The sequence below is a fragment of the Balaenoptera ricei genome, chromosome 12 (assembly GCF_028023285.1).
Source record: "Balaenoptera ricei isolate mBalRic1 chromosome 12, mBalRic1.hap2, whole genome shotgun sequence".
Taxonomy (NCBI): Eukaryota; Metazoa; Chordata; class Mammalia; order Artiodactyla; family Balaenopteridae; genus Balaenoptera; species Balaenoptera ricei.
In genome coordinates, this window is record NC_082650.1 from 55,021,023 (window position 1) to 55,034,666 (window position 13,644).

The 13,644-nt window shown below is 38.1% G+C and overlaps 1 protein-coding gene across 5 annotated transcripts in view; it reads left to right on the top strand.

Moving 5' to 3' along the window:
• The first annotated feature begins 3,389 nt into the window (after nucleotides 1-3,389).
• HACE1 (HECT domain and ankyrin repeat containing E3 ubiquitin protein ligase 1) overlaps nucleotides 3,390-13,644 on the top strand; it is a 94,608-nt gene continuing 84,353 nt past the window's right edge. For 2 of the 5 annotated variants that reach the window (XM_059942018.1, XM_059942021.1), the window contains exons 1-4: nucleotides 3,390-3,706; nucleotides 9,573-9,627; nucleotides 10,636-10,725; nucleotides 11,512-11,616. In XM_059942018.1, coding sequence (XP_059798001.1) covers nucleotides 3,631-3,706; nucleotides 9,573-9,627; nucleotides 10,636-10,725; nucleotides 11,512-11,616 — 326 coding nt within the window. In that variant the 5' untranslated portion in view covers nucleotides 3,390-3,630. Of the gene's footprint in view, nucleotides 3,707-9,572; nucleotides 9,628-10,287; nucleotides 10,437-10,635; nucleotides 10,726-11,511; nucleotides 11,617-13,644 lie in introns of those variants that run through there. The other 3 variants (XM_059942019.1, XM_059942020.1, XM_059942023.1) reach the window with 3 other exon arrangements.

A 13,644-nucleotide genomic window follows, 5' to 3' on the forward strand; every position in this document is an offset into this window, starting at 1 on the left:
TTTCCAGAAGTTGAACTCCTTGAGAGTGAAAAAAGTCTTATTCTTTATTGTACTTCCACCTTGCACCTTGCATATAAATATTGGTTTGCTTTGAATTTGGGACCAAGTTACTGATGATGGAGTAAACTCACCAACATTTTTTATTTAATCCAAATTGAATGCTTTAAAAAGGCAGTTATTGAAATGGGGAAAAAATACAAATAAAAATGATTTCAAATATACACAAGTTCAGTGATACTGGTTTTCTTAGCACTATTACGTTTTTGGTAGGGGACATTATCTTTCATGTTCTCTCCAGTGATCACTAAGATTGTTAAACTTACTACAAAATTAGGAAAATCCTTTCATAGTAATTTCATGAAATTACTGATTTCATTTCATTTATTACAAAAGTCAGATTTCTACAAATGCATTATTAATGGTTTAAAATTTTTAAATTCTCAGTATCAGTCTCATTTTGGATGTTGTCTATCTCTATGTATATCCTAATACCTCACTTTGGAAGACATAGCACTGCTCTTAATAGTAGCATGAACCATGTACTTTTTGCAACAGGTATATGAAAATTTGAAACATCAAAATTATTTTAGTCATAGCCAAAAGCCCCTCCTTTACACAATCCCAATTTAAATGATTTATGGAAATCCCATACTTTACATCTCTCCCAAGAGCTAATACATTTTTAATCCTAAACTTCATGTAGGCTTGCAATAATCTACTCCCGATAAAGTTCTGGTGGCTTGCAATTCATATCCACGAGGAACAGCGGCTGTTGGCATATACTTCCTTCCCATGGTTGATATGCAGGAAGGAGAACTGGTTTCTATAGTGCTTTGAAATCATAGAGTTAGATATGGATTTTTAATATATATCCTCAATATTTGTAGTGTGTTATCTCAGGACACAAGAAAATAGAAAAAAAATATTTTACTGCAGTTAGATTTTTCCAGGACTAATTCTTTCTCATATATTAAGCATATATGTTGTCTGGAAAGGAGAACATTTTCCACCCTATCCACAGTTGATTCTGTTTATATTTTCTGTGATTATGGCCATGAATATATTTGAATTTATTTCTACCATCTTATTTTTGTGTTTTGTTTTTACAATGGTTGTTCTTTGTTCTTTTCTTTTGTCCCCGCCCCCCCCCCCCCACTCTCTTCGTGCCTTTTATTGAATTGATTGTTTTCTTCTTTTAAATGGAGAAACTTAAGCTTGGGTATCTCCAATAAAACCAATCTTCAGGGAGAAGAAAATCCAGAAATAGAAAAAAAGAGTTAAAACTGGGTCACAGAGAAATCTGGATTCTTATAAGTGAAAAGCTCTATATTTCTGATAATGGAATTTATGATACAAAATGCCCTTTTAAAGCTTTCATTTGATATTCTTGGTGTTGACTTCCACAGAGCAAGTGAGAATTTTCAGTTCTTCAACTATAACCTATGAGGAGCTATTTTGCTTTTTTGTTGTTCTCATGGGCAGCTTCCTTCTTGGTGTGATAAACTGCCCTGTCCAATACGGTGGCCACTAGGCACATGTGGCTACTTAATTTAATTAATTAGACTAATTACATTTAAATAAATATTTAAAATCTAGTTACACTAGCCACATTTCAAGCACTCAGTAACCCCATTTGCTTAGTGGCTACTATTCTGGACAGTGCAGACTATAGAACATTTCTGTCATTGTAGAAAGTTCTATTGGACAGGCAGTGATAAGCCTATAGTGGTACCACAGCTTCATACACCTTGGAGCAGAGCTATCTGAGAGAGTGCATCACATTGCAGGATTTAGAACTGACAACCCACAGCAGCATTCTGTAACATTCTTCCAGCATCTTTTACTCCTGTGGTGAACCGTGACCAGCATGGGGAGAGACGCCCACCACAGAGGTTACTGGGGACTCCTGCTCTGCACGTAAACTCCAGGCTTGGTGCCCAGAGGACATCGGAAATGATTTATATGGAGCAAGAGCTTAAGGGGTGGCAGTCATAGCAGAGGCTGAGATGCTAACTTCTGTATAGCAGTGGGGATCTTGACTTTCTGAACGGTATGGGGAAGCCAAGAAAGGCAGGAGCATTTCCAGCTGAAGCTAGGTTGCAAAGGGTTGGACATGGCCTGGCCCATAGTGTTTGGCATTCCTTCGAAGCTGTGATGTCTCCACCTTGTTGTTGGACTGGTTTAGGTCTCATCTGAACCAGCTGGTTAGAAGGTCTACCCTGAGCCTGTTGCATCACTGGCACAAATAACCGATAGCAGCAGGCTGGAACTGATTCAGGATGGCATTGGCAGGGAACACCCATGCCAGCCACCATCTGCCCCTGCATATCCTGGAAAGGCAGGTGAGATTCTCTTTCTCCTTCTGGGCCAGCTAATATATATCACCAACATACATGTGCCCATTCATTGCAGGAACAGCTTTGCCTCTTTGAGGAAGGAGAAGCTGAGAAAGACCAAGCTCTTTGTTTCTCTCTTAACTCCAGCATCATCTTGGCACTGGTTATGTCCAAGAAGACAAAATTCCTCTTTTCATTCTCAGTGGTGTTAGGTAGGCTCATATTCACCTGGATTGGATTAATTCTTTAATGTTTCAGCTGCTTCAAATGTGTTTTTATCCTGGCTTGTGCTCTACTTCTGTGTAGAGCTGACAAATATGATTTTTCCCCACTGATTTCCTTATAATTCATTTCTTCCACACTTGTTGGTATTGTCAAGTTTTTTTGCAACTCACGAAATCAGTCTTTGGATTTCCCACTGGGATCTGTCATCATCTTGACACTTAAGCATTGTTCCCAAATAAACTAAAATTTTCTTTTAGGATGTCATCATCCATATCTTCCCGAAAGTTTCAACTTTGTGTCAGGTGCCGTGGTGAGTACGGGAATACAAGGCACAAGATAAAGGGACGGCTTTGCCCTCACGAAATTGCCCAGCAGGGGAGACAAATAATTAAGCTACGGTTACGTTACTTGCAACGAAGGAAAAAGTGTATTCTGCGTTTGCATTTGTTTGACTTTATCATTCTTTAACGTATGAAAATGTAATATTTCAACAGTTCATGTATCTGGAAAACAAATATACCAAAACTGGGATGATTGACGATGGATTTAAGAACAACCGTGCAAATCCCCAATCGGCTATATAGGGGGGAGTGATAGAATTGAAGGGAGCTGCTCTCGTACAGCTTTGCGGTGCAGGAGAAGGGGCTCGTGGGGACACCCAAGAAGTCCCTCCGCGAGCTTGCGCACAGCTTCCCGCACACACCGCCGTACCCTGGCGTCTGCGTGGCAGGGGCGGGGAGCCACGGGCGCACCCAGCGTGGCTCCGCCCCGGGCGCGCGGCTCGGAACTACCGCTCCCAGAAGGCTGTGCGAGTCCGGGAGGGACGAGGCGGCGGCGGCGGCAGGAAGGGCCCGAGCGGCGTCTCCGGCGGTGGGTGTCCACTCGGTGGTCTGTCCGACAGCTCCCGGCCCCCGGTCGGAGGACGCGGTCCTAGACGGCCCCCGTAGCCCCGGGTGCTGGCCCGGGTGAACCGCCGCCTCCACCTGCGGGACGGGCGCGGGGCGGGATGTAGGGCGCTGGGCGCGGAGGCCGCGGGCGCGGCAGGGGTAGCGCCTAGGGCGCGCCGAGGATGGAGAGAGCGATGGAGCAGCTTAATCGCCTGACGCGCTCGCTGCGCCGCGCGCGCACCGTAGAGCTGCCGGACGGTGAGCTGGCTGCGGGCTAGGGGCGCCGGGGGCGGGGCTCGGGGCGCGGGGAGGCCCGGCGGGTAAAACTAACCAAAAGCTGAACAAACGCCCACATTACTTTCCTTGGCAGGGAGGGGCCGGGCTGGGACCCCCTGCCACCCCTCGCCTGCCGCTCCCGCCCAGGGCAGGTGGGAGTTTGGGGGAGGGGCCCGGGCTGTGAGGGTCCTGCTGCTAGAAGAAGCAGGACAGACCCAAGTCTCTTCAGACTATCGATTAGGGGTTTTGGCGAAGGAGCAGAAATATCACCCGGAGGGCGGAGATCGGATTCAGAAAACATCACAGTTGTGGGCCATTTTACAGTCGCTGCCTGCTGGGGCTAGAGAGATGCTCCCCAAGTAGTATTGTTTACTTTAAGCTGCTGAGGGGAATTAAGCAGTCTTTTCTTTTTCTAAATGTAGAGCACTGTTGTACTTTGACAATAAATAAAAGGGTGTCAGATATGAAACATGTACTTGAAGTACTGTGTGTGTTTACATATATACACTTTCCTTTAATATGCGTGTCTGCCTTCATTTATTCATCAGACGGAGGGGGCTGGGGCGCTTCTACAGAGAGGAGTAAGGCATGAGCCCTGTCGTTTAGGAATTTTAGTTCAGTGTGCTAGGATTTCTTCAGAATAGGTAAAACGCTAGTAATAAAAGAGATGAGAAAGAAAGCCGTTTTGTTTGCAGCCTCATGAATTCAGATGGTTTAGTGGTAGTGGGAGAGGGCACTGCTGTCTCTAAGAGGCTTGATTCTGTATGCCCAACTGAGAGAAAGGGTAGGAGTTAAGTCTGGTGATTTTTTTATTTTAATGCATTGCATTAGTTTATCTTATATCATTTTGTTTTTAATTTCTTTGAATTGCTGCTGGAGAGGTGATCTGTAAGGTTAGGGAAGGAGAACTTGGGTGAGAGCCATAAAAGAAATGTGGGACTGGAGACCTGGGGATAGTTTTTCTGAAAAAAATTTTCCCTTGTCTCTCTCATGATTCAGAACAGGATGATTTGTGGCGACTGTTTCTCAAAAGATAATTTTGTACTTGGTACCTTGCTAGTGTAAAGTAATAGACTGAAAATGATCCTGATTTTAGGAACAAGACTTCTGGCTTCAACGTTTTCTTTCTCTGTTTTCTTTCCACCTTCCACCTTTGAGTCCATTTCTTAAGTGCTGATCTCACTCATTTTCCGCAGTCAAATTATTGATATACGTTGCTGCGTGTGTAGTTTCATTTACACGGTATTTGTATTGCTCAGTTTAAATCACGTTGTTGTTTTTTTTTTTTTACGTAAATATGACTTAGAAGACTTTGATAATGTTTCCTGTTTTAAAAGTAGTGTGTTTTCATTGTGGAAAATTTTGAAAAGAAAGAAAAATAAAATAATCTGTTATTTCACACCCAGTGATAAACAATGTTAGTAGTTTCTTTATTTCCTTATATTATTATTTTTTCTTTCTCTACTGAAACTAAGATCATACTACATATAGTCTTTTATTTTGCTTTTAGAAAACAACATTTTTTGTCTTTAAATATGCTTAATTATTTTGTAGGATTTAATAGTTTGTAACAAATTGTAACAAATATTGAATCTAATTTTTGTTTTTATAATAGATTTTATGAGGAACAGCTTTGTACATTTTTAAATCTCAGTCTGCCTTTATAAATATTTCCTTAGGATTATTACATAGAAGAATATAGATCTAATTATATCAACATTTTTAAGACTGAGTATCAACCTCTCAACTAACTCTTTGGAAAAGAAAGTTCCACCGACAGTCTGAGAGTCCCTGGAAACTAGAGTAATTAAAAATAAAACTTTTTCCTATGTTGCTTACATTTGTTTTTCTTTTGATTATAGTGCGTTTGCTCATCCTGTCCTTTTAATTTATCTTTGTCCCTAAGTTCTGATGAATCTTTTTGAATTCTCTGAGATTGGCTCTTTCAAATGTGTGTGTGTGTGTGTGTGTGTGTGTGTGTGTGTGTGTGTGTGTTACATTCTAATTATAAAAATCTAGATTGTGCTTTCATTTTAAGGGCTGAACAGAAGTTCTGAGATCTGTCTAAATTTAGGAAATAATCAGATGTTTATCTTGCCTTGTTAGACTTCAGTGATTAATGAGCACTAGATTGGAACTAATTATTAAGGTTGGAAAGTTTTTAATCAGCTCTCACTCTAAAATTAACTTTGTTGCATAGGATTAACCTGCAGATATTTTATTTATTGAATTCTGGGAAGACGTATTTATGTTTCCTTGGGATGATGAAAACCTGAGTATTCCCACTAAGTAATGGAGTGCAGGTTGTTGAGTCATCTTAGGCAGGGCTAACCAGGAGTATTCTTGTGAGAGAGGAAGTGAAGGAAAAACAATTATTTTAGGGATATAGATTCTCTGTGGACTTTAAAAAGTTGGCTTATATTATTCACTTTTGTGGAAAAAATAATCTTAAACTACTGCATTTACAGTGAATGTAATTTGTTTAATAAAATAATATAACTTGAGCCCATTTGAGCATATATTTGAATGATGATTAGGGTAATTATCAAGTGTTTAAAAAATCTCTCCCATTTTATGGTTTGAGGAGACATTGAATATAGCATAGTGAATCTGAGCTTCCTGTTCTTTGAGGTTTTCCTTTTAGTTGCTGAGTTCTGAAATGTTATTAATAAAAATGGCCAACATATCTGATAAAATGAGAGATTGATTAAACTTTTCTTATCACTCTGAAAACTTCTGTTATATACCTAGTTCTCAAGGTTTCTTCATGAGTGTGGAGAAGGAAGCACCTGACAACAAATTTTATTCAGTACTTTCTTAGTATAGTATTTCCTGGATAGTCTCCTTCTAGCATCATAGTTGTGGTTATATTTGTGTCTTCGTACCTTTTAGTGTATGTGAGCTATTTTTTAAATAAGGTTAGATATTACTTAAAAAACAAGATCTACCTCTAAATTTTATATAATAAACACCCTGTAAGTAAAACCCATGCGAACCTTATGGTGCTCAGTTAAAAGTAGGTACTATCTTGATTTATAAGTTTAAATTCACAAATAAGGGTATTTCCTGTTTATGACTGTTTATTATGGAGTTACTTAATTGAAATTGTCATGGTTTAGAAGTTCAGATTTTTATTGGGGCGTGTATTATATGAGAGAGAAAGAATGTTGCCATGCTGAGGGAGGCTTAGTGCAGTGCTTTTCAACTCCTTTTGGTGACTCACCGTTAGATAATGAGAATAATTTAGTGGTTGCAGTCAGCATTTTGAAAAAATTGAGATGGAAGAGAATAAAACAAGTTAGACTGTATTGTACATGTTAAGAATAGTATTGTAGACCTTTTGGCTATTTATATAGTGTATACTGGGGGCAGTGGAAGATTTTTCTTGTGGGGGCTTTGGAATCAGCCAGCTTTGAATTCCAGTTTAGCCACTTAATGCCACCATCACACGGCTTATTACTTTACTTAGTGCTTCAGCTTTCTCATTTGTAAAATAGGGATAATACTAGTACCTACTTCGTAAGGTGGCTGTGAGGATAAAAGAGGTGATGCATATGCATGTGAAGTGTTTAGAACAGTGCCTTTAAGGTAATGGTTTAAAACATGTTGGCTGTTATTAGTAGGATTCTTTGGTTATTAAATTATTATTACAGTGAAAGAGTTGTTGCGTCTGCATACTGTACTTGTGAATGTTGACTAGGACTAAATTGCTCTTCATGTATACATTCAAAAATAGTAAAATAATGAACAAAAATGGGAAGAAATGGTAACTTTTTTTCTCTTCCTCTAAATACTTTAGGATATATTTCTAAATATATAATGTTTTTTCAAACATAATCACAATACCATTATTAGAGCCAACACAAGTAACAGTAATTTTAATTCTCATCAAATACCCAGTCCATGTTCAGTTTTCTCCTCAGAAATATTCACTTACAGTTGGTTTATTTGAATCAATATCCAGTCAGGTCCACACATTACATTTGGTTGACTCATCTCTTAAGAATCTTTTAATGATAACAGTTCCCCCTCTTTTTTCTTTTTCTTTTTAACTTTCCATTTTTAAGTAATTTTAGACTTACAGAAAAGTTGCATAATTATTACACAGTTCCTGTATACCCTTCACCCAGCTTCCCCTCATGTTCACATCTTATACAACCAAAGAACAGTGATCAAAACTAAGGAATTAATATTGGTGTAATACTGTTAGCCACATTCCAGACTTTTATTAGAACTTCATGAGTTTTCCCACTAATGTCTTTTTTCTGTTTTAGGATCCAGTTGAGGATACCACATTGCATTTAGTTGTCATGTTTCCTTAACCTCCCCTGCACTGTGATATTTCTTCAATTTTTCCTTGTTTTTAATGGTCTTGATTAAGAGGACTGATGAGGTATTTTGTGGAATTCCTCTTAATTTGGGTTTGTCTGATGTTTTCCCATGAGTAGATTAAAGTTACAGATTTTTGGCAAGAATACTACAAAAGTGATGTGCCCTTCTCAATGGAAACTCAAGGGCTACAAGATATTGATATGTATTATTTCTGGCGATGTTACCCTTTATCAGATGATTAAGGTGATAATCTGCTGGGTTCTCCACTGTAAATTCACTATGGGGGAAATACTTTGATACTATGCTGATATCCTCTTTCTCAAACTTTAACTCATAAATTTTAGTACTGCTATTAACTTTTTAAGGGCTAAATGGGACTTGTCAGGGTTACTTCTCTGTAAATAACTTATTAAAAAACATAAAGCTCTAATATGCATTGAATTGAGGAATGACCATTAGTAATACATAAAAGTAAATTCAGGGACTTTCCTGGCGGTCCGGTGGTTAAGACCTCGCCTTCCAAAGCAGTGGGTGCGGGTTTGATCCCTGGTCAGGGAGCTAGGATCCCACATGCCTCGTAGCCAGAAAAACCAAAACATAAAACAGAAGCAATATTGTAACAAATTCAATAAAGACTTTAAAAATGGTCGACATTGGGGGCTTCCCTGGTGGCGCAGTGGTTGAGAATCTGCCTGCCAATGCAGGGGACACGGGTTCGAGCCCTGGTCTGGGAAGATCCCACATGCCGCGGAGCAGCTAGGCCCGTGAGCCACAACTACTGAGCCTGCGCGTCTGGAGCCTGTGCTCCGCAACAAGAGAGGCCACGATAGTGAGAGGCCCGCGCGCCGCGATGAAGAGTGGCCCCCGCTTGCCGCAACTGGAGAAAGCCCTCGCACAGAAACGAAGACCCAACACAGCCATAAATAAATAGATAGATAGATAGATAGATAGATAGATATGATATGAACAACATATGTACATATCAAACTTTAAAAAAACAAATGGTCCACATCAAAAAAAAAAAAAAATTCAAAGACTATCTGAAATTTATATAAGTATCGCATGAGATTATAGATGTTACTGACTTTTAACTTCTTTTGGATCATATTTCTGTGAATTTATTCTATAAAAGATAATAAATGAAAATGTGAGGTAAATAATAAGTAAAAATAAGACTTTAATGCTGTTTCGTAAAAGCTTCTAAAAATTTCTTGTGTTATTGACAAGGAGCAAATACTATGTATATGTAATGTTTTAAAATAATTTTAGCATATATATCTTTGATATTCATATATACTTAACATTCCTCCAAAGTACTTGTAAGTACGATGAAACATTGTGCATTATTGCAAATCTTGCAATACCTCTGGTGTTTTTCACTATCCGTAATCTTCTTCCACCTCTTCTCCTAGCTTTTTATTTAGAGTTAAGAAAACTGTGAAGTAGTCATAAGTATCTCCCTTTGGAAAAAGTAGGAGATAAATTAATTCCTTTTCTTTTTTTTTTTAACACTTAGATAATGAAACTGCTGTTTATACATTAATGCCAATGGTTATGGCTGATCAACACAGGTGAGTGCCTATTTACAAATTTATATATATTTTTTCCACAAATTTATATTTTTTAAGAATATAAATTTACCTAAATGTTGTGTACACACACACACAAACACACCATAGAGTTTGGACATAGGTTTTGTCCTGCGGCAAGTTATTTAACCTCTATTATAATTTTCTGTCTGTGAAATAAGAAACAAGATTTTCTAAGATCCATATCAACTGTAAAATTCTGTGATAAGAGATTTTCTAAATGCATAGTCAGAACTTAAAACAAGTATTTGCTTGGTCACTGACAGTGAAAAACACATTATGATGGTTTCTGTTAGAGGTCACTACTGATCTTTATAGCAAAAAGTTAGGGCTGATGGACAAGTTATTCCCTAATATTCTACTACTTTGATGTTCTTTCTATTGATGTAGTGTTGACACTTTTTTTTACAGGGCGCACGTGTGGTGTGGTTTTCTGGCTGTGTTGAGATGTTTATACTTGTAACAGACAGCTCTGCTGTGGTTAGCCATTGGGTAGTTTGGTATGACGAGGAGAAAGTAAAGAGACACTGTATTTTGAAACACGTTTAAAATATAAATGATTTTTTTTGCTTTGAACTCCTGTCTGATACAATTAAAACATGTTTTTGTCTGACTTTTCTTATTTGACCAAAATTAATATAGATAGGCTCAACTTTCTGCAGGGAGAGCAGCCAGTCCTGCTCTCTTTGCTTCTCAAGAGTCTAGTGGGAGCTGAAGCCAACCTAGGTGTCCTCAGAGCAGGTGACATAGTCAGAGCGGCAGACGAGGAACCCTTCAGCACCCGTTTATAGGTGAGGGCAGTTGGTTTCTGGATGACGCTGCACTGGCTGCTGTGCTACGCTTAGAGAGTAGTGCCTTGTGTTTTGGCTGATGCGGGACAAAACCTTTTGAAAAATTGGTAAGAGTAACGCTAAACAGCTATTAACTTGAGTTATTATGTTTTTAAAAACTTTTTTTTTTTAACCTTGACTCAATTTTCTTTTGGCATAGGTCTGTTTCTGAGCTACTATCAAATTCAAAGTTTGATGTCAATTATGCATTTGGACGTGTGAAAAGAAGCTTGCTTCACATTGCAGCAAAGTAAGACGAAGACATTTTGGATTAAATTTTGGTCTAGAGTAATGATCAGTAAGCTTTGAATCAGTGTGTTCCATAGTAGTTATGGAGAGATGAGAACAGACAGCTGAGTGGTTCTTTGTTTTGTCGAGGGCATAGTGTGCTATGCTTAATTACATGCTTTCACTAAATAGATTGTTAATCTTGGGGTTGGACTCAAGTCTTAATATCTGATGTTTTAGCTTGCTCTAGATCAGATTAGAGAAGGTTAGGCACGGGGATTATCTTTCCTGGATATACTTAAGAGGGTACATTCACCAAAATTTTACTTTTATCCCACCAGTGTAAGATTTTATATGCTAATTGCATGTGAAGTTGTTGCCTTTATATTTTTTACTTAGCTGTGGGAATGATTTTTATTCATAATTTTCCAGTGTGTAACTAATCAATTTGTTGATATCTCATCACCCTTTAGGATTTAGGTAGAGATTACTCTACCTAAATAAAATTGATTTTTCAATATAAATTTGGATTCTGGAAAGCCAAAAGTTGAGAGTACTATATGGTTTCTTTTATGTGCTAATACTTTATTTTGCTTTATATGAACTTCTCAAATACTTCATAGCTTTTGTAGTAGAATGTACCATCTTGAAAGTAGAGGATGTTTACTGTTTGTGACAGGAGTTAAATTGTACGTCAATATGGACCCCCAAAATAATGTGTTTAATAGGGCTTTTTGTTTTTTAAGTAAGCTATGTCAACTATGGCTGTTTGTTAAATGTGTCTGAACTGTTTTTAATATTGTTTTAGTTGTGGATCGGTGGAATGCTTGGTTCTGCTTTTAAAGAAAGGAGCAAATCCTAACTATCAAGATATTTCAGGCTGTACACCCCTTCATTTGGCAGCTAGAAATGGGTAAATATTTTTTCTTAAGTAGCTTAAGTTGTATTATCAGTTATGACTAAGAGTAGTCAAGGCACTCTACCTTCATTTGGGAATTTTTTTTTTCTTTTGCCCAATATTTGCCTTGGGAAGAGGGTCTTGGATTATTATGTTACACTTTTAAATAACTATAATTTTAATAATTTATTAAGTTTACTAATATTTTTCTTCTTGAAGATATATTTGTCAAAGTTTATTTTTACTAGTATGATAATGACATTTTCTGAAAAGCATAATTTTCACCTCTTTGTTTTAGTGTCCTTTTTCCTGGTAGTCTTTTGCCATGTCGAACTCCATGGCTTATTTTCCACATTGTTTAGTTAATTCTATTAATGCAATTAAAGACAGAGTAAATACATTATACTTAGTTTGTTTTCTTTTTTTAATAAATTTATTTATTTTTGGCTGCGTTGGGTCTTCGTTGCTGCACGCGGGCTTTCTCTAGTTGCGGCGAGCGGGGGCTACTCTTCGTTGCGGTGCACGGGCTTCTCATTGCGGTGGCTTCTCTTGTTGCAGATCACGGGCTCTAGGCGTATGGGCTTCAGTAGTTGTGGCTCCCGGGCTCTAGAGCGCAGGCTCAGTAGTTGTGGCGCACGGGCTTAGCTGCTCCGCGGCATGTGGGATCTTCTCGGACCCGGGCTCAAACCTGTGCCCTCTGCATTGGCAGGCGGATTCTTAACCACCGCGCCACCAGGGAAGTCCCTATACCTAGTTTTTTTGTCAAGTATTTCAGATAGTCACGTCTCTGTGTCTGCCTCCACAATATTTTTCACTTCTTAAAATTCTGTTGGACTGAGAAACCAGACTAAAATAGTTGGAATTATGTTTAAAATGAAAATAAGTAGTTTTTGATTCAGGGCTTGAGGAACTTTACATTTATAAACATTTTTTGAATGCTGGAAAACTTCTCTATGAAAGGCTATGCCTATGTGTCTCTTTTTTTGATTACTCTTGGAAGTATTTTTGTTGACTGTTTTGAACAGGAATTCTAGGTAGTTGAGGTGGCTGCCTAAGTGAGATGGATATGTGACTAAAATTGTCCACTGCCTCAGTCTGAGGCCAAATTTTTGTAGACAAGGATTAAAGTGGAACCAGAAAGACAAGAACCATAGTGATGTCTCAGTTGGACAGAGGAGAAGCATAGCCCTTTGACCCTGTCTGGTCTGTCCCATTTCCTGACTTAGCACGTGAACCAGTTTAGTTGTCCACTGTTGCAAGAGGTAACGTGCTGATTAAACAATTGTTTTTCTAATAATTGGCCACATTAGGTATGTTGTAGGGTGTGACGCCCAAGGTCATAGACTAAATCATTCATTCCCTTGTTGAAGTGATCTCAGGTCTAGATACATTATCCCAAATGTTGGTAGGATAGTGACAAAGCTCTCTGAAAAAGTTACGTATAGAAAAATATCTTAGTACAGTGTCTCAACAACTGTAAATGAAAGGACAGATTGGTGCACAGCAGGGATAAAATGTCTACTGCTGTTGTAGTAGGAGATTTAGTCATTTAGGAGACCATTGCTTTTTTTTTTTTTTTTTCCAACTTTGTTGAGGTATAATTGGTAAATAAAATTATAATATATTTAAAGTGTACATCATGATGATTTGATCTATACATTGTGAAAGGGTTTCTGTCATCTAGTTAATTAACATATCCATCACCTCACATATTTATCTTCTTTTTTTTTTTTTTGGTGAGACATTGAATTTGGAGACCATTACATTTTAAAGATGAAGAAATATAACAGATATTACTACATAATTCACATGGTAAATCAGTGAAGAGAAAAGGAGTAAGAAGAGTCCATAGCCCTAACATAACATCTAACTTGGATGCCTTTCTATTTCTATAAAGATTACTTTTGATATTCCATACTTAACTATTTTGGTTTTTATATATTGAATGAATGCCTTGTACAACTTAGAGGTGCTCAGTAAATGTTTATTAAGTGACTTGATTGCTTGTTGCTTCCTGTAGCTTTTGATGGTTTCAGAAATAGT